General features: G+C 39.1%; 2 protein-coding genes across 4 annotated transcripts in view; one reads left to right on the plus strand and one right to left on the minus strand.

Annotated features, from left to right (window-relative positions):
- p2rx3b (purinergic receptor P2X, ligand-gated ion channel, 3b) overlaps window positions 1–15,399 on the plus strand; it is a 31,429-nt gene extending 16,030 nt beyond the window's left edge. The window contains exons 4-12 of the mRNA XM_027282603.1: window positions 5,181–5,250; window positions 5,397–5,490; window positions 5,722–5,799; window positions 5,891–6,023; window positions 6,584–6,720; window positions 8,120–8,213; window positions 8,712–8,777; window positions 13,751–13,828; window positions 15,073–15,399. Coding sequence (XP_027138404.1) covers window positions 5,181–5,250; window positions 5,397–5,490; window positions 5,722–5,799; window positions 5,891–6,023; window positions 6,584–6,720; window positions 8,120–8,213; window positions 8,712–8,777; window positions 13,751–13,828; window positions 15,073–15,207 — 885 coding nt within the window. The 3' untranslated portion in view covers window positions 15,208–15,399. The remainder of the gene's footprint in view (window positions 1–5,180; window positions 5,251–5,396; window positions 5,491–5,721; window positions 5,800–5,890; window positions 6,024–6,583; window positions 6,721–8,119; window positions 8,214–8,711; window positions 8,778–13,750; window positions 13,829–15,072) is intronic.
- Window positions 15,400–16,704: 1,305 nt separating this feature from the next.
- Window positions 16,705–19,396, minus strand: LOC109140970 (ladderlectin-like). 3 transcript variants are annotated; one of them, XM_027283475.1, is made up of 10 exons: window positions 19,299–19,396; window positions 19,072–19,179; window positions 18,281–18,328; window positions 18,135–18,170; window positions 18,004–18,054; window positions 17,808–17,899; window positions 17,576–17,701; window positions 17,312–17,408; window positions 17,000–17,091; window positions 16,705–16,908 (listed from the first exon to the last, which is right to left on the minus strand). In XM_027283475.1, exons 2-9 carry the CDS (start codon window positions 19,133–19,135, stop codon window positions 17,021–17,023), a joined length of 585 nt encoding a protein of 194 aa, XP_027139276.1. In that variant the 5' UTR covers window positions 19,136–19,179; window positions 19,299–19,396; the 3' UTR covers window positions 16,705–16,908; window positions 17,000–17,020. The 3 variants fall into 3 exon arrangements, with proteins under 3 accessions (XP_027139276.1, XP_027139274.1, XP_027139275.1); XM_027283473.1 differs by having other exon boundaries at window positions 16,705–17,091; XM_027283474.1 differs by having other exon boundaries at window positions 16,705–17,091; window positions 19,072–19,182; window positions 19,299–19,382.
- Window positions 19,397–26,345: the final 6,949 nt, after the last annotated feature.

A 26,345-nucleotide genomic window follows, 5' to 3' on the forward strand; every position in this document is an offset into this window, starting at 1 on the left:
CCCAATTTCAGAGGTGTCCCCCCTTCTTTCACCACATATATCAGGAATGCCTTAACTGTCTACGTATTTACTTATTATTTTTCACCCACTTGTATTACTCAGTTTTTCTGGGCCCCAGTGTCTTTTATCCTTTTTTTTTTTTGTTGCTGTTGTTGCTGTTGTTTGTTTTGTTCCCTGTCTTAAGCACTATCATACATAATTTGTGATGTTGTCAAGGAATGTTTGTGTTGTGTTCTTCATTAATATAATTTTTTTTTTTTAAAGTTAAAAAAATAAAAAACTGTGCAAGATCCGATATGTTTCTGGCAGTTAAACCGGTCGCGGGACACGGTCACCATGTTGGAGGCGGTAGAAGAGGTAGAAGAGGTGGAGGAGGTGGGCGGCCTAGGGGAGTGAATCAGCCTGACCTCTCATGTTTCCTCCACAATGCTGGACATGGACTTCCTCTAAATTTGGAGTTTGAAATGAAGCTGATTGAAATGAAGGAGCGGCTGGGGTAGGAGGAGGAGAAGGAGGGGGAACTTGTTTTTTTATTCGGCTGTGAGCAGGAGGAGGGGGAGGGGGAAGGGGATGAGGAGGAGGAGGATGGGGTCTGGTTAGTCAGATGGAGTGCCAGTTCTAAAGGATGGAAATAATTTTAATCGGAGGAAGATAGGTTTTGATTTAGACACAGCAGAGCGTCTTCTAATGGTTGGAAATAGTTATCAGTAGTCAATGATGACGGTTCACCTACATTAGCTATTATTACATTTTAATTTATTTTAAATGTCACACCACACTTTTAGGGCTTTTTCCCAATGAGACCAACCGCAGAGGAGATATTTTGAACAGCTCAAACTTTTGCAGTCTCTCACGATTGTCCACAGTCAGTGGGTGTGAGTCGACTCCTTCCCTCGCTGTGTATCTGCTGTCAGGCTGCACTTCTGGCTCCAAAGTTTGGGTCCCATAGCTCTGTGCTTTTCGCGTTGTGTGTCTGCTGTCAGGCTGCACTTCCGGCTCCACGGTTTGGGTCGCAGAGCTCCTTTGTTCCACAACTGGGGACCAAAAAAAAAAATGTAATTCACAAGACAATTAAGAGACAAGACAAAAAGATCATTTTATATTTAGAAAGCATTGCCTACCTTGATGACGGACGTAGGTTTTTTTTTGGCCTAGGTACCTCTGTCACAGGACTCTGTCAAAGGAGGAGAAACTGAAGGCCCAGGCTCTGTATAAAACATCATTGAAATCCAGATGTCACCCTTTCCATCCTCGGAAATAGTTTTTTTTAAAACTTTTTTTTTAGAAAGTTTTTGCAACTTACCCGATACTCCACATGTAGCGCTGGCAGATCTGACTGCGTGAGCTGGATGCCCTCAAACTTGTCAGAAGTCACTTCAAGAAATAAAAAAAAAGACATTCAGTGTAGAAAACAAAACAAAATCCCAAAAGCACCAAAAATGTCTTATAACACAGAAAAAACATTGTTTTAAAATCACATATAAACATGTTAATATTACTGGCTAGTTTCTAAAATGTGTGTCCCTGTAAACTCTTAGCGGTAGTAAAATATCGGCTTGAAGAATGCTATTTTGTAGAAAGATATTAATAGCAATAATATACTAGTGCAGCAATGAACTTGTATCTTTCAGAAGTTACTCAAACTCGTCAGAAGTCACTTCAAGAAATAAAAAAAGATATTTCAAATCAAATCAATTTTATTTATATAGCCCAAAGTCACAAAGTACATTTGCCTCAGAGGGCTTTACAATCGGTACAGGGAGTGACACCCTCTGTCCTTAGACCCTCGGTTCGAGTGAGGAAAAACTTGCCCACAAAAACCCTTTTAACAGGGAGAAAATGTGGAAGAAACCTCAGGAAGAGCCACAGAGGAGGGATCCCTCTCCCAGGACGGACAGACGTGCAACGGATGTCACGTGTACAGGACAAATCAACACAAACATATTGTACAATGACTGATAAAATGACAATGAATTACAATGAATGATCAAAATGATTACAGTAACAGATATGGTAGTAATAATGACAGTAATAATATATGTAGTGGGCGTCAGCAGTGGATCACAGCAGCAGCCACGATCCACGAGAACCTGCTGGACGACAGAGCACAGAAACTCTGGGGAAGTTTGGTTAGTAACATGCATTAATGAGACATGTCCACAGATGGAGAGATGGAGAGAGAAAGAGATAGAGATTTGTTGCAAAACCAAATAAAAAATGTTAAATTACTTACCGGGAAATAGGAATTGTTGGACAGAAGAAAATAAAAGAAGTAGTTAAAGTTTTCCCATACCACGGTCCATCTCGTCAACCTTGTGCATTCACTGACTCAGGTGTCTGATTCAACCAGCTCTAAGGTATGGTTTTATACCCAGAAAAGAGGCAACAGAGACAACATTTAGCCTTTGAAGGTAAAATTTTGGGTGATAGTCAGCCATTTCCAGAACATTTTCCCACACAGTTTTCCCTTATTTTGGAATATGTAATATAGTAATATGTCTGTGTATGTGTGTGCGCATTCAAAGACACCCATTATGACCCTCTTTCATCTGAGCCCCCAATTTGATACACCTCAATAAAAGGTCAGAGGCTAGTTAAGGTCAAGTGGAATTCTGCATTTCTTTGTTGCTCGAGTCAGTCATTCTCGGACGCACACTTGTTTTAAAGGAATCATACAAAGTGTTTTCCACACCTCCTTTCTCTCATTGGTTGTTTCTCAGATTTTATAATTATTTTTTTCTACAACATTTGGGTTCTTATCTGTGTGTGTGTGTGTGTGTGTGTGTGTGTGTGTGTGTGCACAACTTTTCTCTTATCTCATCTTGCATTAATTGAGGAAGTGAGAAAGGGGGGCACCCCTCATTAGGTCAAAGTTCAAAGTTGTAAAACTGTCAAAACTGAGTTTGACGAAAGGTGTAAAGTATATCTCTCTAATAAGGACACATGCTCAGGACTAACAGTTCAATGTCACAGGGTAATATGTCCGGGATTACACCACCTGTTGTTCACAAGCACTGCACGACCGATATACGTTCGTGCAGCAATGTCTCAGTGAAACACATCACACTGCACTCACGATATTCCCGCTGAGTCCTCGTCAGCGCTCCCAGCTTGTCCATCTTATTAGCCAGGGACTTCACATTTACCATCACAACTGTACGAAGAAACGGCTTAAATTTCCTCCTCCTAGCTCTTCTTAAGACACTGGCCCTGCACCCCTGGCGACTCCTCTTAACCCCGTCGGGGATCTGTAGTCTCTTTCTGGGCAGCAGTGCAGGTTTGGAGAGCACTAGCACCTGGTCACGAAAGTAACAATGTGACCGCTGCCGTCAGCATGGTTACCCAGCACAACAAAAGTTGTAAGTGCCAGGAAAAACAAGAAAATGCGTCGGAGCCACACAGCATCCACTTGGTCCAAAGCCATTCCACAAGAGTTGTATAAAAAGTCTTTAGGTAGAAAAAATGTGACAAAACAGAAGATAAGCGACAAAAAAACACAAAACGCTTACGGGAGCTGCTGCAACAAGCTGCCACTAGAGCAGTGCCATGGCAAGTGACAGTCTAGTGACTGGTGGTTTCTTAGGACAATTCCCTGTCTGTCTAAAGTGGATTCTGTTTCTCCTTACTCCTGTCAGTATCTATCAATATGACCGTGGCATGTAGGTAGTTCTTAGAACATTTCCTGGAGCTTCCTCTGTCCTGACGTAAACTCTGGTGAAGTTCTGGAATCGTGGTGAAGGTTATGTAGTATGTAACTTGCTTCCTTCCTCATTCTTCCTGTTCCTTTTAGGATTCAGTTTACCTGAAGGCTGAGTGGGAACCCCACTCATTTTTCTCTCTCTCATTTTTCTTTCTCTTCTTTTAGTTTCGTGTTGATGGTTGCCAACTGTGGCACAAACTTGGCCAGATAGTTTGCCATGCTCATAAAGTGTCACACATCTTCCAGACATTGGTTCTGGCATTTAATTGCTTGAACTTTGTTTGGATCTTGCTTGATGCTTTTGCAGAAACCTTGTGACCAATGAAGATTATGTTCCCTGTAGTGAACATGCACTTCTTGCTCAGAGTGAGGCCATTGTTCTGCGTCTTTTGGAGCACATTGTAGTCTTGCAATACCAAAAGGTAGACAGCTGAAGACATATCTCCTGGAAGGAGATTCAAGATTCAAGATCTTTTGCCAATATGCCAATCTCCAGATTGAGTGTCCAGTTTTGTGACTTGTGAACTTCTGTGTCTAACATTATTGCAAGTAGAATAGAAAAAGAGTACTTTTATAGTACTGTGTTTAGTTTTGTAGGATCCACACAGAACCTGAATTTATTTCAGGTTTGTCCTGTACTTTTTTCAGCAGGGCATAGGATGTAGCTCCCTGTTCCAGTTATATACAGTATGGCTCTATCAGTTTACCAAGCCAGCTGGATATGTTGTCTTGAAATCCATCTTAGTCTGTGCCATTGTCAGCACATCAACCCTGTGCATCAGCCCCATGACTGATGCTAGTATTCCACTCTAAGCATGTGGGACACTGGGTACTCTTGGTTTCATGTTTAAGTTAATCGGATCATTTTCAGGTATAAAATGAAAGAAAGTTTTTCTTCAGAAATGGATGAATATTTTATCAAGATCCATCTCTCTCATTTTATGACAATATAGTATTTTACTTCAGTAATATTGTAATGAAGACCACATCTATGGTGTGTTATAGGTGCATATGTTGTGAATTATAATGCATTTATAATGCTAATGGCTGTATCAGTGGATTGTTGATGGACATGAACATGATAACTCATTGCTTTCATCCAACAGTTAAAATATATATATTTTTTTGTCTTTTTTTTTATACTTAATATATCATGTAGGTTTTACATATTAAGATTTAATTCATAAAACAGACAGATTTGACTTGTAATTATCTACATTTTTGCTTCTTACATAATAATCAATTATGATGACAGATTCTTTTAAATGTATGAGAATTCATCACATTTTACTTAACACACAGATATCTTATGACACTGAATTGATTGGTATTGCATACTTTCACATTTCACTTCGCATATGTTCTGTTATTAGAATAAAATGAATTATTAATGCAACTTTAATGTGTGTGTGTGTGTGTGTGTGTGTGTGTGTGTGTGTGTGTGTGTGTGTGTGTATATGTGTGTGTGTGTGTTATCCAGAGTGAGAAGAAGTATGCTTGTACCCAGGACAGTAACTGTACAAGGTACCTCAACAAACCAGGAAGTTATGGTGAGATCTCATCTGCTCATTTCTACTACACGGTATTAGATAAAAACAATTATTCCTATCATTGCAGCAGAGCATATGTGCACAGAGCTGATATTCCAAATGTATTCTTGCATTTCCAATTTTTAAAAAAGCTTTTCCCCCCTCAGGAATTCTTACAGGGAAATGTGTTCCTTTCAACTCCACTATCAAGATGTGTGAGATAAAGGGATGGTGTCCTGCTGAGATCGACACCATCAAGACGTAAGACCATATTGTTGCATGCCATATAGTGCTCTAATTGTGTAACTTTTGAGATATCTGAGATTTCTGTTTTTAGTCCAATACAATATGGAGCTGCACCGGTGCATTGGAAACACCACACTTTCTATAGCATTATAAAGGTGAAAGATGTAAGCTGGCTTAAGATAAATACCAAATTTAAATTGTTTGTATGTTTGTCTTTCTCCTTCTCTGCTCATTTCCCTCTCTCAGTACGCCAATGATGGAAGTGGAGAATTTCACTATTTTCATTAAGAATAGCATCCGATTCCCAACCTTCAACTACACCAAGTATGACAATGTTTGTATAGTTTATGGATGATGACGATGACTGAACTAATGTGGTCTAATATGTTGATTAATGATACTTGTGTGTGTGCAGGGGCAACTTCCTTTCAACCATCACTGACGATTACATCAAAAAATGTAACTTTGACATGATCAACAACACTTACTGCCCCATCTTCAAAGTGGGGGATGTCGTCCGCTATGCGCAACAGAACTTCACTAAACTGGCAGACAAGGTAGAGTCAGGACATATTTTCAGGTTTTGAGGTCAAGTCAGTCATGCAGGAAAACTGCAAGTCAAGACAGGTGATTTTTCTGCTCTCTCAGAGCTTTTGAATGGCTGTGTCAGTGTTTTTCTTTTTCTTAACTGAAATCTTATCATTCCTGTGCATAGGCCTAATAATGATGCACAGTATGTATCATTTATGCAATGCTTCTAACTTGTCTCATTTTTGCTTTTAAGTCTAGAGAGATTTTTTTCAGTCATGTCTTGAGTAATTCAACTCTCAGATTAGTGAAGTTTCATCCTTATTTTTGTGACGCCAACATTTCTGTGATTTAAGGGGGACTCAAGTTGTAAGTCAATCTCTAATTTATAACGTAACTGTCATAAGCCTCATAGTGTCACAGCAAGACTCAAGGACAATACAAGCTGTCTGAGGGATGAGCTTCTACCCTTAGACCACTAGAACACTGCCTAGGAGACATGGGAGACAGAGAATATTAGGAGATATTAATCACAAACACACTCATTCATGAACCTCTTTAATTTGAATGTTTCTGTCAGGGAGGAGTGATTGGAATAAAGATCGGCTGGATATGTGATCTGGACAAGTCAGATGACCAATGTAACCCCTCATACTCATTCACCCGACTGGATGCCATGTCACAGAAGAATGCTGTCTCACCAGGCTACAATTTCAGGTATTTAGCTATATGGTTGAACTGATATCATTCATCTAGAAAACTTGACAAAGAATAAATAACTACTAGTCAGACTGCCATGAAATTCATTCCAGCTATTGAGTCATTGACAACATGACAGAGTACTACTAGTAGGGCTCAACTGCACCCTAGTACAACTTGTAAAGGCATATCAATCTTAAAACTAGTTATACTAATGGGGTTTAAAATGTCTATTAATACTACTAATACTGATACAAATGAGGAGGTGGGAAAAGTGTGCATTGAGGCTTCCTATTGCTCTCCAGTTCTATGAGTAAAGTCAAAAAGATCTTGCTGGTAGTACTTACTGGCTCAAAATGTGTACTATAACTTTAGAGGGAGCGTCAGTGTCCACTAGTAGTACTAGTAAGGTCACATACCTATTATGGGTGTAACTAGTAGTGTCAGTAGACATTTTTACCATCACTTGTACTACTAGTAAGTTTTTCTGAGCGTTCTAATGTTACTGGTGGATGTTTTGGGCCTTACTTCCAGCGCTTTAGAACTTGATTCCAGTCTTGGACACGATGTTGTTCTATTGTCTCAAACTTGTCTTGGACTTTGATTTGTTGGTATTTGCACTCGCACTTGTCTCGGATTTGGCCATTGGGCTCTGTTCTAGTTGGTTTTGACCAAGTCTATAAATATACGTTTTATTCTGAAGTAATGAATACAAATGCACACATAAAAAAAAGAGAAATTGTTTACTTGCATACAGAAAGTCATTGATACACTACAATAAAAAGACTCATCTATCATCTTGAGTGTATAAAAATATAATCTAATTTGATCCTACAGTGTTGTTACCCTGCACATGCTTTTACAAACAAGAGTGAAGAGTGAAGAATGATCATCCTGAAATAGAAAATATACTGAATCTAAAACAGAAAGTAAATGGTCTTGAAGAGGAGCATTTTTTCTCTCTCAGTCTTGACTATGTCTAATTTGGACTCCTGGTCTTGGAATTGTTTTGGCACATAGTGGGCATTTTTGGCCATACTAAAAGTATACGTTGGGCTTTTTGCCTGAGGTCCAAATGCCTGCAAGTAATATTAATTGTATGCATTCATATATAGAGTGCTTATACACATTTATTAGACCACTTGTCAGAAACCATCCAGCATCATGAAGTTCTTTAATGTGGACTCTTTCATTTTCAGTGAGCTCTCAATGTTTTACCATCTTGAACAGGAATGAGGAATTTTAAACTGAATTCACCTTTTTTTATCCAGATTGATCTGACTCAACAGGCTTCTCTGAGAAGTCACAAATTAATCAAGCATAACATTCAACCACTAAAACAAATTCTTCTGTTCAGGAATGCAAGTAAATAAAAAAAATAATTATGTGCTTTACTATGTGTGATTTGAATGTGCAGGTTTGCCAAATACTTTAAAATGGAGAATGGGACAGACTACCGCATTCTGGTCAAAGCCTATGCTATTAGGTTTGATGTTCTAGTCAATGGAAATGTGAGTATATATCTTAGTGTGTCAGGATCAGCTAACATAACAAGTTTATATTGAGTGAATTGTCTAAAGAGCATAATGTTGAGTATGTGTATATGCAAAGCACTAGGAGCAATGACCAAGATATGGACAGGTCAGTTACTAAATACTAAAATATATTTCATGGCACTGGTTGAGAGTTTTACGCACAATATTTTATCTTTTTGAACATTATTGATCGATAAATTAGCAACGATTAGTAAAATTTGATCAGCTATCATCAATATGTTTGGATACAGACTAGTGTCTTTCTGTGTGGAGTTTGCATGTTCTCCCCATTTATTCAAGGATCAAAGTTCAAAGTTAATTTATTATAGTACAACACAGAGCTGTACTAAGTGAATGCAGGCTTAAGTGCATGAAAACTAGCCTTTGTCCATCTCTGAGGCTGTGTTTAGTGTTGCTGCTTATTTACATATTAATTTTTTATTATTATTAATATAATATATTTTGTATTCATAGGCAGGGAAGTTTAACATGATCCCGACACTCATCAACATGGTGGCAGCGTTCACATCAGTGGGAGTGGTGAGTTTTACTCTGGAAATCAGAGCTGGGGGTCCTCCCCCAGAAAATTTTGTATTTCTTAGATGCAGTTTCCTGCATTCTAGACAATTTTAGGGTGACTTGCTAGACATGGCAAATCCTAAATCCCATCTGATTCATAGCTTGCATTCTCAGTTGCATGGCCTGCACAAGACAATACTATTTATCGGAAAGAAACAATAACCACTTAACTATGGACATCATGTCATTCACATCTTTTTTAAACATATTTGTAAAAACATTTTAAATATCTTTATTTGTGAATGTGCTCAAATATTTTTTAAACACAACTTTGTGTATGTTTTTAACATCGTTGTGTGTTTTTAAACATATTTAAACACATTTAAACACATTTTTGTTAAAACACATCTTCACTTAAAAAAACACAATTTAAGGAGGAGGAAAGAAGACTTCGAGTTTTAAGACGACGCGATGTTTGAAACAAGCGGTATTAAAGAATATGAAGCAGCAGGTAGCAGCTAAAACAACACAGAGTGTGGATGATTGACACCTGTCACCTGTCGACCAATCAGAGTTAGGAGAATCTATTAGTACCGCCCACATCCACCTTTGACCCACCAATGACGATCCAGAATGAAGTAAACCCAAAGGTAGTATATTGCAGCAAGAGGTCACACTTCACTGTCAAAGCCTCTTTGTCTTTATGTAACAACCAGGAGCTTCATGACTGATTCAAACTAAAGCAGAGACATTAGCAGGAGACATTAGCAGGAGACATTAGCAGAGACATAGCAGGAGACATTAGCAACACATTAGCAGGGGAGGACATAGCAGAGACATACGCCGGAGAATAGCAGGAGACATTACAGGAGCACTATAGGAAGGAGGAAATTAGGCAGAGACATTAGCATAGAGACATTAGCAGGAGACCATTAGCAGAGACATTAGCAGAGACAATAGCAGGAGACATTAGGCAGGACACTAGGCAGGAGACCTTAGCAGAGACATCTCAGGAGACATTAGCAGCAGGACATTAACGCAGGAGACATTAGCAGAGCACTTGCCAGAGACATTAACAGGAGACATAGCAGGAGGCCATATGCGCAGGAGCATTAGAAGGAGACCATTAGCAGGAGACATAGCAGGAGACACTTAGCAGCAGTTTCTTCGCGCTGAAATAGACTTTTGACACAAACAGCAAAGATCAGACATACTGGTCGTTTTGTGGATTTGTTGCTACTCTTTGGGGGCTAGCTCTCGATTTTCATCGTACAGTGATGACACACATATCTTTGTAAGATATTTTATTTTTTCCCCCGCCGCGCCTCCCCCTGAACGTCCTCTGCGCCCCCAAGGGAGGCGCGCCTCCACATTTGAAACCGCTGACATGGTAATAGACTGATTTCATAAAGCCCCCCCTAAATGTCGAATGTATTCTATTCCGTGTTAATATAAGTAATTTTCACACGCATTGATAAATGCCATCAAGGATGGAAGAAGGGATGACCATTTGTAGAAGGAGGGATACTTTGCCATCCACCCCCCCCCATCCCCCCCTCAATCTCGATGTCTGTATATATAATCTATATTATATATATATATCTGCATATTATATTAATCTCTATATAGGGTATCTATAGTAGGTATATCATCAACCTATAGTATCTAATCTATCTATTAGACATTGCTGCCGTTCACGAAGCAAATGTAACCCTTTGGACGGTATATTGATGAAGTCTGAAGTTAGTTGAAGACTGCATATCTCTTAACTTGCCTATATTGACTGGAAGCTGTACTTGCATGAAACTTTGTTTTGTGAACCTTGATCTATGATGAGACGTTGAATTATTGAAGACCTTGAATATATGGAATGAAACTTTGAATTATTGGAATGAACTTGAATATCTTGATGAAGTCGCATACTATTGTAACGAAACCTTGCATATGATGAAACTTGACTGAGTCAGACTCCCGGCATCTTGTTACGTGTGGATGCTATAGCTAAGTGAGTGACAAACAGTCAGTCCGCTCACTCTCGTTGCAGCATATTATAACTATGAGCGATCATTAACCCTGCGTGTACGGGCCAAAATCCCGCCGATACCCCTGATCAATACCGTGTTTCCTGCACAGGAAGTTCGCTCCTTTTAATCGTGGCAGACATAAAACAGGCCAGACAGTGTTTATCCGGCAACCTCGATGCCTTCAACCTCACAGGAGTGCCCCCCAACACCCCAGTGCCGGCTCGGACTGGCAGTCTGTGATACCCGGCAATCCAGATGGGCCGGTCCATCTCGGCACCATTTGGGCCGGTGGCCTCCGATGTTTTTTTGTATGTATGTATTTTATTTGTGCCTTTGCAACATTGCCCAGCATCCCAAAAATGGACTTGCGGCCCATTTGCATCATTTGGAATAGGCTTTGTGGTTGCCTGGCTAATATCGGTTAATATTTGCCTCTTACATGACAGGTCACAAGTTACGATTTACAACCCCCCTCCCCTGGCCAATCAAATGGTGCGTCCATGCAGCCGCTAGGTTTATGTGAAACCGAAGCAGGATAGACTCATATACAGTCTATGATAAAACTTCATACTGTATGTTGCACGAATATTAATTTCAATAAATTATGGACGACAGAGTTCTAAAAAGAGGAAAGGAGGAGCAGAGAAATCCGAGTTAGATGCGGTAAAGGGCCGCATAGATCGGGAGTCGAACCTGCGCCCCCGCAGCGAGCCTTCACATATGGAGCGGTTTGCTTAACTACCGAACTAAACACCAAACGGCTCCAATGATGGGCCGGTCGAGAAAAATGCCAGGGCCGGACTTTGTTCCTAGTCCGACCCTGACTCAGTGCACAATCTCCACCCATACACAAGAAAGGGTCCAAGACACTGTATGGTTCGCTTTATATAGTTTTCAGGTGATTTAATGAAGGTAAAACAGTGAATGGGCCTGTGCGTAATGGCACTGCGCTCTGACGCGGGCATTCTCCGGGGACTGGAGGATGAGCTGCTGCGGCTACAGGGATTTCATGAACTGAAAGAGAAGCTCTTCATAAATTGTTTAGATACATAAAGCATCGCCCACATTCATAGATCATGCAGGGTGAATATTTAGTTTAGTATTGAACGTATTTATGATCCCGACACATTGTCAGCTTTGGGCCAAGCTACTCACACAGCGGACTGCGGGACAGACAGACAAATGCATAATGAGATTATGGCGAAACTTTATGCCTGTTGTAGGCCTACCACGGTTAGAAATTGAGCTTTTTCGGGAGGATTTCGGCACGCATTCGCAGTGTATTTATCATGTCCTCATTGTTTAATATCGCTGCAACTAGACTTGCGCGGCCTGACTCATTGTCTTTCGCTTTTACAGACTGTTATCACAAGATGGCTGCAGGCACTGCCGCGAAGTTGACGTCAGTGAGAAGTTTCTCTTATATATATTCAAGGTTTCACTCTAATATTCAGAAGTTTCATACCAAATATTCAGGGTTCACTCCATATATTCAAAGTTTCATTCCATATATTCAGACTCATTCATATATTCAAGTTTCGTCAATATATTCCAGACTTCATTCAATGTATTCAAAGTTCATTCCATATATTCAAGGTTTCGTTCAATATATTCAGATATTCCATATATTGCAGTTTATTTCAATCATATTCAAGTTTTCATTCCAATTCAGACTGCTTTCAATAGATTCAAGGTTCACTCCATATATTCAAAGTTTCATTCAATTATTCAAGGTTTCGTTCAATATATTTCAGACTTCATTCAATATATTCAAGGTTTCATTCAATATATTCAGACTTCATTCAAATATGTCAAAGGTAATCGTGACGGCACAGCCCATAAATATATATATATAGATATATATATATAGTATATATATTTATATGATTATATATATATATATATATTATATATATATATATATTTTAAATCACTACCCTTCTTCACTTGATATCCTTAAGATTACAGATACAGATACACTACTGCACTTATTTGGGAAAATAAGGACTTGTCATAATTTCTGGGATTTTTTAATTGGGAATATTAATCAATAACTTGAATATGATACAGCAGCATGATACACACTTAAATGGTCTGCTACAGATTACAATACAACACTTCTAGTGTAATCTGTCTTCCTTTTTAATTGTCTTAATTGTAAGATAAAGTGTAGTGGTCCCAAATTCTCCTCAAACACCAGGATCCCTGGTGGTCAGTCAAAACCTAGTATTATTGAATATAATTCCTAATAAAAATTCCCTCAAACTATGAAAAACTTCAACACTTCAAACCAAGTGTTGTAGTGTAATCTCTAGTAGATCAATGACGTGTGTAGTGATTTTGGTGACACTACACTGTATCACATTGAAGATATTGATTAATGTTAAGATCAATAATCAGTCCTTATTTTCCCAAATAAGTGCTGTAGTGTAATCTGTAGGAGATCAATGAAGTATGTAGTGAGTTTGGTGACACTACCCTGTATTATAGTGAAGTTATTGAATATTTTTGCATTATCTGTTTTCGGTGTTGCACTTTGTAGTAGGTCCTTGCGCACTGCTCTCACAGCTGGCTGTACGTAAACACTAATGTTCTTGGTGTAGCTCTGAGGATGGCTCGTTTTGATGAAAATTAGGTTGTAGCTCGTTGTCTATCTTACTACGGTTGAAAATATGCGTGTTTTGTGTTTTAACAACGTTTTACTAGTTATTGATCCCGGAAGTTCTAATCTGCCAATATCTTTCCAACTTTACCAAAGTGCCAAAGTGGCACCTTTCTTCATCTCATAATTACGAGATCCAGATCCTGATCTTGTAATTATGAGATCTTTTCTCGTAATTCTTTTCTTGTAATTACAAGATCTTTTATCATTAGAGAGATTAGGTGTCTAATTTTAATTTTTTTTTAATCCAGTGAATGCAATGTGCTTCCATACAAAATGACCCATTACTTCATTATTGTTATTTGTAGGGCACGGTGCTGTGTGACATCATACTGCTGAACTTCCTGAAAGGAGCAGAGCAGTACAAGGCCAAGAAATTTGAAGAGGTAAAATACCCAGTTCCTGAGATAAGTGATGACAATGTGATGACAATATGATGCACACTTCATTAGATAAGACCTAGTCAGTCACAATTACAAATATATAATTTCTCAACCCAAGCTATATTAATTTATTTTTAATGTTTTGTTGGACCTAACATGAGTTAAAAACACCACCCTGACTAATTATCACCTTTTAAAGTTGTAAAGACTAACAGGTGTTTAATAATTTTGAATGTAAGTCCATATTTGGCAAGCACTCCTTTGTTTTGGTAACCACCCACTATGATAATAAATATAACAAATATGTCTCTTTTAGTTGCTGAATGCTTAACTATGTTCACCAGCTAGTCTCTAACTTTGACTGCTGTCTGGTGCCAAAGTCTGGCCTGGGGGGCCAATCACGGCCCATGCTCAGATTTCATGCGGACCGCAGCTTAGTTTTTATAATTATTATATTATTATTAAATATTATTTATGGCCTGCTAGGATTGTCATATACTGTGTGGCTGCCAGATTAGGCTTTCTTGGTTGACATAACAAAGCATTTGAATGCACTAAACATTAACCTCTAAGGACATAACTGCTGGTGTTATATATCTGTAGATGTGACACAAAATATTACTTTCTAAATGTGATCCGAATCATTAGTGTGTGCAATTTATATCCTATGTTATAAATTTCACTATAAATTGAATTTCTTAAGTTATGATGTTGTGATCCAAAACAATGTTGCCAATGCATAGTTGTTGTTTTTTTATACATTTGGAATAAAGACAGTACACTTGTCGCATTTTGGATGTATTTTCTGATTATTGACAGGCAAATGGGCGCTGTCCAGTGCTGAATCTGTCACCTTTGCACGTGAACCTTCTTATAAAGTAACTGAAGTCATGAAAATCAATTATTTTCTTAGCACCCCCACTTATCGGTCAAGCCCCACCTTAGCACCGGGAGAGAAAAGATCCTGGCGCCTGGCTAAAAGTCTCTGATGATCTGAGGGTGGTTAGATTTGTGTGATAAAACTCTGTAGCAATTAGTGTAGCTCTAACCACGAAATGTTAACTGAAGTAAACAGCATAGGTGGGGCTCCTGAATTAGGTAAGTTGTATACTTGAATTCAATGTTTGTACTATTGTATGTATACACTTAACACTGAAAATCACCAAAATGGAATGAAAAGACATGTTGTCAGGCAGATGACAATATGTGTGATAGCTCTCTCTCTCTCTCTCTGTCATATATTGTAGGTGTCGGACAGCCCACTGGATTCCCAAAGCAACGGGTTTTACCGTTCACAGTTGTCACTCCGACATAACGAGACCATCATGAGGTCCAGTGACTCTGGGGCATTTTCTATTGAACATTACAACTACAGCCAATAGTCTGACAGTGTTCAGGTTTCTCTGAAAATAGTAATGTAATTTAAGTTTTAGCAATTTTATGCATTCAGGGCCACTTTTATATAATACATTACCTCAACATTACTTATATGTTCATGTCAGTGTCAATAGTTGTGATGTTACCCAGGGCAAGTACAATATTAAATACGAAAGTGTGAGTGTCTTTGCATGATATCTTTGGCATGTGATATTAACTTAGGAATTTCCAAGCTTTATTGAATATTTAAATTAAACCTGAAAAGTATTTAAACTCACTGCTTTTTTTTTGCATCTTCCATCAAAATACAATACACCACAGCTACCCTTATAAAGAAACCAGGAATAAACAACACATGATGGTTTCACTTTTACCTCAGATGTAAATTCTGTTGTTCTGTTGTTTTATTGAACACACAGATGAGAGCAGGAATACAATAGAATTTTTTCCCCCTCAGTGTCCTCCTGCCTTTTAATGGCTCCTAGCAGCTCCAGTGCACTAGTGCACTATGAATGATACAGCCACTAACACTCTTTAAGTACACCTGTTTTTCAGAACTTATTCAATCACAGATCTTTTTTTTCAAATGACCCAAAATCTGTGGCAACTGAACAACGTGAATAAAGTTATGATGGTATTTTATTAATGGCCACAAGGTGAAGCCATATTTTTTCCAATGTTTTCCAACCTCTGTTCTGCTCTCAACATGCATTGCCTCTGTACTGTCTGCAGAGGGTTTGGAACCTGTTAATACCTACTTGCGGGTCTAGTTAGAGGTTAGTGTGTTAGGGTGCAAGGCAGCATGAAAAAAATAAATAATGCAAAGTATATTATGTCTGAATAACACAAAACGTCCACCAGTAATTTCTCATGCGCACTGACTGTAAAAGCTTTGGTGCCAATCGGCCACTAGGTTATTTATGAAATAAGCAAAATATACTAATATTTATAAAATGTCGATACAGAATCTATGGACATTTAGGGACAATGGTTAAAAGAGGATTTTGATGAACTAGATAATGTGCATAACAACTTTCTATAGGTTGCAATCAAATCAGCAAGTGTTGTTATATCTCTGCCTGGCCCAGTTAAAATGAAACTTGGCCTAGTACTTTGCTATAGTGAGGCTCTGTGTTATTGCAGTTAGAATCCAAACAATGCTTTATTTCAGTGGCAAAATAATGGGCTACACTTAACAGTGATTTGATTAGTTTCCAGTTATATTTAGACCTTAATCCTCACTGATAGTGTGAAGATGGATGTATGAACAAGTTAATTCTCCTCTGAGAGTTTACAATGGAACTGTGCTGCTTTTCATTCATGTTAAGCTGTTGGCTCACTGCAATATCCCTGTCCACATAACCTGTAGCCTGAGCTAGTGTCAATACACCCATGACACTATTAATTATGCTAATGTGGGTAGCAAAATGAATGAATGAAGAACACATGCTAATGTCGCTGTTAGCAAAGAAATCACAATGATGCACCAAACATTGTTTATTATTTATTTTCTGTGTTTCACTTTCTAATACAATTCTTATTTCTGTAAAACATGTATTCCAAAGTAAAAAAAAGAAATCATCACTGTGGCCTCTTTACAAATATGATTTTGTATCAACAAGCAAGAAGCATTTAGTTTCATATGTACAGCATGAAGTCATCAACAAGTCTGTAGCTTTCATGAGAGAAGAGTCCCATTCTTTTACCTAAAATTTAAAAAAAAAGATTTGAATGCTAACACTTATCCAAAATGTCCTCCATCACATTCACATGATTATGATTAAGATCAGTACACACAGCTGTATCCTGGTGTCAGGTTTAGCAGCTATCAGCTCTCCTCATGCAGATGGATGGCCATGTAGTACTGCAGCCATGATTGGACCAGCCCGCTGCAAGAGACAAAGTGCATTCATTCACATTCCACAGCCTAATATTGACTGTAATCATGAGCATTCTTGAGTTTATGAATCCTTTACAAATCTAATCATTAAAGCCTGAATGAAGTCAGACTATAAAGACAGTTATCTTCATTCTAGAAGTATTATGAGCTCGATGAATGTTACTAAAGTTGAAGTTGAGTTGAAGTGACAGATCAATGTTCTGTCTTACCTCTGGCATTAAGGTAGATGCACGGATAGCTGCTGGCAGAGGACTGTGAGCTCCAGTAGCTGTAGCTGAAGGAGCTCTGATCCACCCACCTCCAGCCCTGGACACAAGACACATGAAGTGTAACAAGCTGCAGACTTCTACTCTCACATTTTCATGTCCATGCAGCTGAACCAGGATGGTGATTCATGTGTTATGTGGTTTGATTGACACATATGTGTTGACATGGATTTATCTTTTTATTAAAGATGTAAGAAGTCTGATAACCTGAAAGTAGAATCCTCCCATCCAGGCGTAGGAGCTTCCTGCTCTCTTGGTAAGATCCTGGAGGAAAGTGTAATCAAACACATCATGGACAGAAGCCAAGGAGGCTCCCAGACTGGCACAGTAGGCCTGGAAGGAGGCAGACACACATTAGTGACTGTCAGTTTGTCAGATAAAGAGCAGAGAAATACACTTCGGACTACAAGTGTGTCTTTAAGTAAAGAATTTAAAGTACCGCAGCACTGCTCCAGGATCTGCCGGAGCTCACGTACAGATAGCAGCCGCTCTTGTATCTCACCCAACCAGAGGGACATGTGAAGAAACGACCTGCAGAGGAGAGAGAGGAGCACATCATGACTTGAACACATCACTTGATTTCACTGTGTCCATGGACAGACTCAGTGTTCAATGTTTCATTCAAGACAACAAACCTTGAGCTGATGAAGCCACCTCTCCAGCAGATAACATGTCAGGCTCTTCCTCTAAAAGACAAAGTCACATTCTGATCACAGTCTATCACTAATATGACCCACGATGGAATGAATCTCTTTCAGCTTTTTACCTTCATGAACAAAAACTCCAACTTCATTTTGTCCCACTGAGACAGAAACAGAAAACACAAGCTCTGTTACAGTGTGCTGAGCTACAATGTGTTCATCACATCACACAACACACATTACAGTCGTTTTCTGTTTGAGAGCAACTTACACTGGTTGTCCTCGTGCAGCTCCTGTGGTGCAGCTTCAACAGCTTCCACTGAGAGGAAAACACAAAACATCTATCTCTGATATCATTGATTGATTTATTACAATATTCAAACTAGAAAGTACAGAGCCTCATGTGCTATAAAAAGAATTACTGACATGAAATCCATTCAAGTGAGTGTTAAACCAACAAACCCAAATGAACTGTCATGTGTTTGAAGGAGCACTCAGTCATGTTGTGTTCATATAAACAAGAAGACTTTTAAATATGGACCTTGTGATCTTCACAATAAAAGGGTTGGGGGGGTGACATAGAGTTGTTTATATCCACTGAATGATTCATATTTAGATGAACAATCATTGTTAGAGAAACAGATTTCTGTCACTTATATCCTCTCCTGTATGCTACACATGAAAGAGTGACCATCAGAAAATCAGAGCGGAGTATGCTGTTTGTTCATCAGCATCATTTATGTGATAAAGTGTTGAAGTTCATCTTGAGCTGCATTCAAACACAGTCATACAGAGTCGAGCTGTTTGTCTTGATTTGATCTAGCAGCCATGATTACTGGAGAATATGTGAACCCTCTACAGGAATGTTTGGACAAGTCAGACTCAGCAGAGCAGACAGAAACAGACCTACTCATATGGATTCAATCAGAATTTGACCTTCACACTTCATGCTTCATGAGTTCTGAGTGTTCTATTAACGACCACATGGTGGCAGCACTGGGTCTGGATCCACACAATAACAACACAACCCAACAAGATCTAAATATAATAAAATGATCTGACCTGCTGCAGCTGTGATAGCAAGAACGCTGCTGAGCAAAACAGAGAGGAGCAGGAGAGCCTTCATGATGAAGATGATGAGGAGGATGAAGGAAGATCAAGTCTGAATGTCTGCTGGGAGTCAGAGACGTCAAAACAGTTCAAGAATTTACTAACATGGAATGAGAGAGAGAGAGAGAGAGAGAGAGAGAGAGAGAGAGAGAGAGAGAGAGAGAGAGAGGGTGTCTTACCTGTCAGGTAAATGTGAGCTGATGTTCAGGTATCAGGTGAGTGATGCAGTGATGATGAGGAGGCTGTCCTGCTCTTTATATACACACACCTGAACCACAGGTAACATGGAGCAGCACGTGAACGAACCAACTTTGATCTTTGAACACAGTCTGTACGTGAGTATGTTTGTCTTCCTGTTTTCTCCCTCAAATACAACTTTAGGTTGTCCACATGAGGCCAATAAGGAAACACTGATAGAAATAATAGTGATATGACTGATACACAGCTTACTGATATGATAATATGATACAATAAAGTGGATGATGTTTTCCTCTACAGAAACACATCTTACAACTTTCTCTCAAATGTGATGTGAAACACAGTTGAAGGTGAACCATGTTATTAGTAAAATGATCCATGTTATTTATTCCAAGTGGAAATGCTGTGGTCAGCTGCCTCAGTAGAGAAACAAATCAATAGTGCTGTGTGAAGTTCACTGTATTTACAGTAACATGAACTACAAAACAAACATTTCTGCCACATATTATCACATCTATATTCTGCTGCTCTTAGCATCGCTCTACTTGATACTGGATGTTTTTTCTATTTGTTAATCATATTGGTGTATGGTACAGTATTTGTATGTGTTGCTCCTCACCTTCTCTAAGGCAGAGCAGTCACCCTACAGACGAAACTCATTTTGACCACTTGTATCTGCAGTGTCATTGTTTCTGTCTCTACAAAAGCTCATGGAAATGAAGTGAGAGGAGGAACATAAATGGACAAGTAAATCTAAAGCTTTGTCTTATAGCTCAGCTCCCTCTTCACCACAACAGTCCGGTACAACACCCACATTACTGCTGATGCTGCATCAATCTGCCTGTCCATTTCACAACCTAAATAAGATCCTGAGATACTTCAAGTCCTTTGTTTTGGGCAAATTCACTCTCAACCCAGGGGGAACAATTCACTGTTTTCCTGCAGACAATCAAGGCCTTAGACTTGGAGGATCTGAATCTCATCCCAACCCAATCACCCCCTCTAAGTTTCTCAGTCTCCCAGTAGAACTATGGAGTCCTGAGACAGAATCTTTTCCAGGACTTCACCCAGAGACTCCAAGAAGACTCTGAGCTAGTCTAAATGTATTCATTGACTGTCAGTGGCATGAAAATGACACAAAGTTATATGTCTCAGAACTTTTCTGTATGACAACATGAAAAAAAGAGATGTTGACCATTTGCAGCTCTGTGTTATCTGAGCGATACTACAAACCTCATTTGTTTGGAGTCTGAAGGTCATTTTAAAGGACACCTCCCTCGTGTCCTTGAAAGTCATTAGATGTTTGTCTGCGTATTAAATCCATTAATCATTCCAAAGAACATTTATTATGACTCATCTGATGTTTTCTTTATGACACACAGGAAACATTTCTTCTGTAGAATAACAACAAGGACAGACTCATATAAAACATGTGAACCTGTGGAAACCACATTTAACCATCAACAACAGCAACAACAACAACAACTACTACTACTACTACTACTACTACTACTACTACTACTACAACAACAACAGGAACAACAACAACCACTACTAATACTAATACAATTACAACAACTGAACAACAAAAACTACTACTACTACTACTACTACTACTACTACTACTACTACTACAACAGGAACAACAACTACTACTAGTACTACTACTACAACAGGAACAACAACAACTACTACTACTACTACTACTACTACTACTACTACTACAGAAACAACAACAACTACTATTACTACTACTACTACAACAGGAACAACAACAACTACTACTACTACTAATACTACTACTACTACTACTACTACAGGAACAACAACAACAACTACTACTACTACTACTACTACTACTACTGCTACAACAGGAACAACAACAACACAACTACTACTACTACTACTACTACTACTACTACTACTACTACTACTACAGGAACAACAACAACAACAACTACTACTACTACTACTACTACTACTATTACAACAACTGAACAACAACAACTACTACTACTACTACTACTACTACTACTACAACAACTACAACAACAACTACTACAACAACAAAAACTACTACAACAACAACTACAACAACTACAGCAACAACAACTACAAAAACAGCAACAACAAAAACAACAACAGTAACTACTACTACTACTACTACTACAACAACAACAACAACTACTACTACAACAACTACTACAACTACTACTACAACAACAACAACTACTGCAACAACAACAACTACTACTACTACTACTACTACTACTGCTACAACAGGAACAACAACAACTACTACTACTACTACTACTACTACAATAACTACAACAACTACTACAACAACAAAAACTACTACAACAACAAATACAACAACTACAAAAACAACAACAGCAACTACTACTACTACTACTACTACTACTACAACAACAACAACAACAACTACTACTACTACTACTACTACTACTACTACAACTACTACTACAACAACAACAACTACTACAACAACAACAACTACTACTACTACAACAACAACAACAACTACTACTACTACTACCACCACTACTACTACTACTACCACTACTACTACTACTACTACTACTACTACTACTACTATAACAACAACTACAACAACAACAGCAACTACAACAACAACAACAACAACAGCAACTACAACAACATTAACAACATCAATGATTGAAATAATAATCCTCTCTCCTCCTTCACTTTCCTTCCTTCCACAAAAATGTTCAGGACCTCAGAGACTTCAATGTTTCACATGGATCCTAAGAATTCCTTCAAATGAAGTGTCCTTGATTTTTAAGGTGGTATAAGCAGGGTTACTGGAATGACTGGAGTATTTTAGTGCTGATTTGAACACAGAATAAAAATGTGTTTGTCAAGTGACTGATGAGGGACATTGTTCATAATGAGGCAGATGAATCTCAGTAGGATTCTTCTGAACCAGGTCCTCTGTGTGTTTGACACTTTTGGCTCCTTTAACTTCTCAGTGTCATCTTTGAACCCCTTGAAACATCCATTGCACTAAACAATCAATATTTATTGCTGTCAGTGTTTCAATTGTGTCTTTGTCCTGTTAACTCACTTGACTCAAATGAACCAATAGGAACAGTTTGAAGGTGACAGAGAAAGAGCATCATGGCAGACATACTAAACAGGAAGTGGAGTATATTCCACCTTAAATTCAAACCTTCATTTATAAACATGCAGACCTCACTTAGCTGAAGTTGCTGTAATATTAACATGCTCAAATAAACATAGAAAGAGTTGATTTGAGTTTGTTCCAGCTGACATGTTGGACCTGATGGCTGACATAAACATATCTGCTCTGGGTTTCAACAAACTCTGCTTGGAAGACATCAAAACCAAAACTGACCTCAAATCAGCTCAGCCTCAGCTGTAAAATGAAACATAAAGAAAGAGTTCTCCAGTAGTTTGACTTTTAAATGTAGAAAACTGATTTAAAACAACATACTGGAGGCCTTCCTATGTGTACTGTATACGGTACATTGTAGCAGATATGAACCAAATATAATAAAGACGTGAGTTTACATTCAAATTGATTCAGCTTGACTTATTGCTTCAGAGGAAAATGTGAAAAAATCAGGTGTGAAGGGTTAAAATGTCTGTGATCAGACTGGAAGTGCAGATCTCAGTTGTTCCTGATCACATGTTGTTTCCTTCACTGTTCAACATATCGTCTTTTCTTCATTTGATTCTGCTGTAAGCTGCTCTGTGATCACATCCAAACAAAGTGTTCATGTTTCACTCACTGTTTATAGCCAATACTGTCAGAGAACGTTTCCTTATTGTCTCAACAACTCCCCCAATTCAATCCAGATAAGCATTTTACACAGCAGAAAAGACAGTGAGCACACTCCACGGAAACACCGCTGTGGTTGTAATGTAGTTTATTATCAAACAGGGCCAATGTTCATAAATCAACGCTCCTGTTATTGTGGCCAAAATATCATTAAGAGCCTCATAAAGTTACAAGTATACAAACAGCACCAACACAAGCTCACGTGTCTGGTCTCTACAGTCAGCAACACACAGAAGCTGTTGATCTGTGTATTATGATTATCATGTATTTATAACTTTGTCATCATGATAGTCCAGACTGTGATTTTGTGTTGGTCTGTTCTGCACACAACATCTGTCACATGTCTGTCTACCCTGGGAGACAGATTCTGATCTGTTGTTGAGGTTTTTACCTTATCTAAATCAAGTGCTGAAGAACAGGACAACACATGAGCGTGGCCTTCCCCTGCTGCAGCTCCTCACTGGAGGGGGGCAGCACAGCCAGAATGGGGACGACTCGACCCACCGCAGAGAGAAATATTAATAAAGTTTATATGAGATAAACTGAACAGAGGAGGCTTCTACTTCTGCTGATCTTCCTCAGATTGAATGAAATGTTTCACTTCGCTTTCTGAGCTCAGTAACCATGGCAACAGATAGGTTTCAGTACCAAAGATAAAAAGTTAAAACTGGCGCATTTTAGTCCAATGCATATTTTTTAAATGAGAAAGTAAAACGTTTAAGTTCCATAGTTCAAATTATTCCACATTAGATGAAGATGTGAGACTTTTACTGTTTTAAATATCTTAAATATTTCTTGTCTGAAGTTAAAACCTCATAAATGATGATAAGTGTTTGTTCTCTACATGTAAGCACGAATCATCAGTGAACAGCCAGGCTTCATCATTGAAACATTCAAATAAAAGTGTGACGTCACGTGGTGGTCATTAACATAGCCCCGCCCCCTAACCCAACAGTATAGAAGTTAGTCAGTGGTGCTAATTAGCAAAATGCTAGGGGGATGCATAAATAAGTCATAAAGTGTTGGAGTGTGGAGAGTAGCTGCTGATTTACTGATAGCATAACTTCAGTTGGCTAGGTAATGCTAATCAGTAATACAGGTTGCTAACTAGTGAAGTATTATTATGAACACACAAGTCACACAATGATGAGGAGGCTCAGAGATAAAGTTTACATTGGTTTCCTTCAGGTACCGACAGAGACACATTACAACCGCACAGTGTATTATTACACTGGTCCTGGAGACTAGTATATCACTCCGCCTAATGTAATATAGTCCCGTAAGATACCACAACAACTAGGATAGATGGGAGGAAGAAAAACTTGCCATTCTGTTTTAAATTGGGAAACAAATTTGATCCAGGGGTTGGTCAGTGCCCTCTGACTCCGAGTCAGATTGTGGTTCTGGTGGCTCAAACATATAGGGCTGAACAATACCAATAATACTGCTAGCTGTAGCATCCATATTGTGCTTATTACAGTACTAAAACGAGATTGCGTGATGTCACGCGGTGATCATTAACATAACATTTGCATATTGTGCTCCGCTCCGAATACTGCTCATTTTTACCTGATTTTGATTGATCCTCCTCATCAGAAACATGACTTTGATCTCCGTCCTCATCTGGACTCTCCTCTGCTTCTGCTTCACAGGTAAAGTCCAGAGAATCAAACTCCTCTCCTCTATGAACATCCGTCCCTCTGAAATGAAGCCCACAAAACCATGGCGCTGCTTTATGTTTTTGTGTCTGTATCCTCAGAGTCCAGAGGCCAGGTCACAGTGACTCAGCCTGGAGCAGTGAGCTCTGCTGTGGGAGGCTCCGTCACCATCAACTGTAGGACCAGTCAAAATGTTTTTGTTTATAACAATTACCATGAATTATCCTGGTACCAACAGAGAAATAGAGAAACTCCAAAACAGATTATTTACGATGCTACCAATCACAATCAGGGATTCCAGATCATTTTACAGGCAGTGGATCAAACTCTGACTTCACTCTGACCATCAGTGGAGTTCAGACTGAAGATGCAGCAGTTTACATCAACAGTCTGCATGTGTTCACACAGTGAAAAAGCGTCGTACAAAAACCTCCCTCAGTCAGACTGAACAGAAACTGAACTGACTGCTGCAGCTGGAAGCTACTGCAGAGACTGATACACTTCACTGAGGACACACACACACACACACACACATATGCACACACACACACACCTAGAACAGATTTATATGTTGTTTTTTAAGCTTTTTTAACTGTCTGCAGTCTCTCTGGCTTCACATTGGTGTTGAAACACTGAAATGTCTAAATTTTGATCTTTTCAAACTCCTCATGGATCTGGTACAGTGCAGTACAGCCATTCTCTGTAACACAGTGGCAACACTCCACTGGACCTGTACAAATGTCACATAGGAACTGTTAAAAATTCAATGGCCTCTAGTTTCGTGTCAGTACAGCACAGTTTGTTGTCCCATACTGATCCCATACTGTGCTATATTCTGATAGGATGATCCTGACAGACTGATCCTTATGTAGCAGTATAGAGGTGCTAGGTTATTGGGTGACCCTGCTTGTACCTAACACCAGGAGGCTGTAATGAGGTGGGCCAGTATAAAGGTGGCACTCCTTCATCAGCTGTTCCTTTTGCGACTCTGTCCTCCTTGATGCGTCATTTCCGGGCCAACGGTCACTTGGTCCGCCAGGTATGGCTGCTCACTGCTTTTGCACATTGGTCACTCAAACTTTTCTGCGTGCTCATGGTATTTGTGTCACCGTAGGGCGACTATATGCGTGCTGCTCCGTGCTCCCTCATGTACAGAGGTGTGTTTATTTGGTAAGTGTCCCTCTCCAACTTGGTGTTGTTGATACTGTCTGATGGCTAACACGGGACTCACACCGAACGCGGAACGGAAGCGGAACGGAAGCGGAACGGTACTTTGCCCGGCGTCAACTCACACCGGACACGGATCAGCCGCGGAACGGCAGCGGAGCGAGCCGGCCGTATTCACGCGAGATCACGAGATCACGCGAGAATCCTGGACATACCCGAGACCCCGCGTATAAACAGTGTATAAAAAAACAACAACAACAAACAGCTGACTTTGCTTCTCCGACGTGGAGCAGATTATAAAAAGCATCTGTTGTGTCATAAATGATTGTGTGTTGTTCCACTTCAACAATTAGTCTCTC

Source organism: Larimichthys crocea, chromosome X (assembly GCF_000972845.2).
Source record: "Larimichthys crocea isolate SSNF chromosome X, L_crocea_2.0, whole genome shotgun sequence".
Lineage (NCBI taxonomy): Eukaryota > Metazoa > Chordata > Actinopteri > Sciaenidae > Larimichthys > Larimichthys crocea.

Coding starts and splice junctions, on each gene's coding strand:
- LOC109140970 (XM_027283475.1), bottom strand. CDS start 19,135: ATGAAGGCTCTCCTGCTCCTCTCTGTTTTGCTCAGCAGCGTTCTTGCT. Junction 18,055..18,134: donor TGGAGTTTTTGTTCATGAAG/GTAAAAAGCTGA, acceptor TTTGTCTTTTAG/AGGAAGAGCCTGACATGTTA. Junction 17,409..17,575: donor TGGGAGGATTCTACTTTCAG/GTTATCAGACTT, acceptor TCTTGTGTCCAG/GGCTGGAGGTGGGTGGATCA.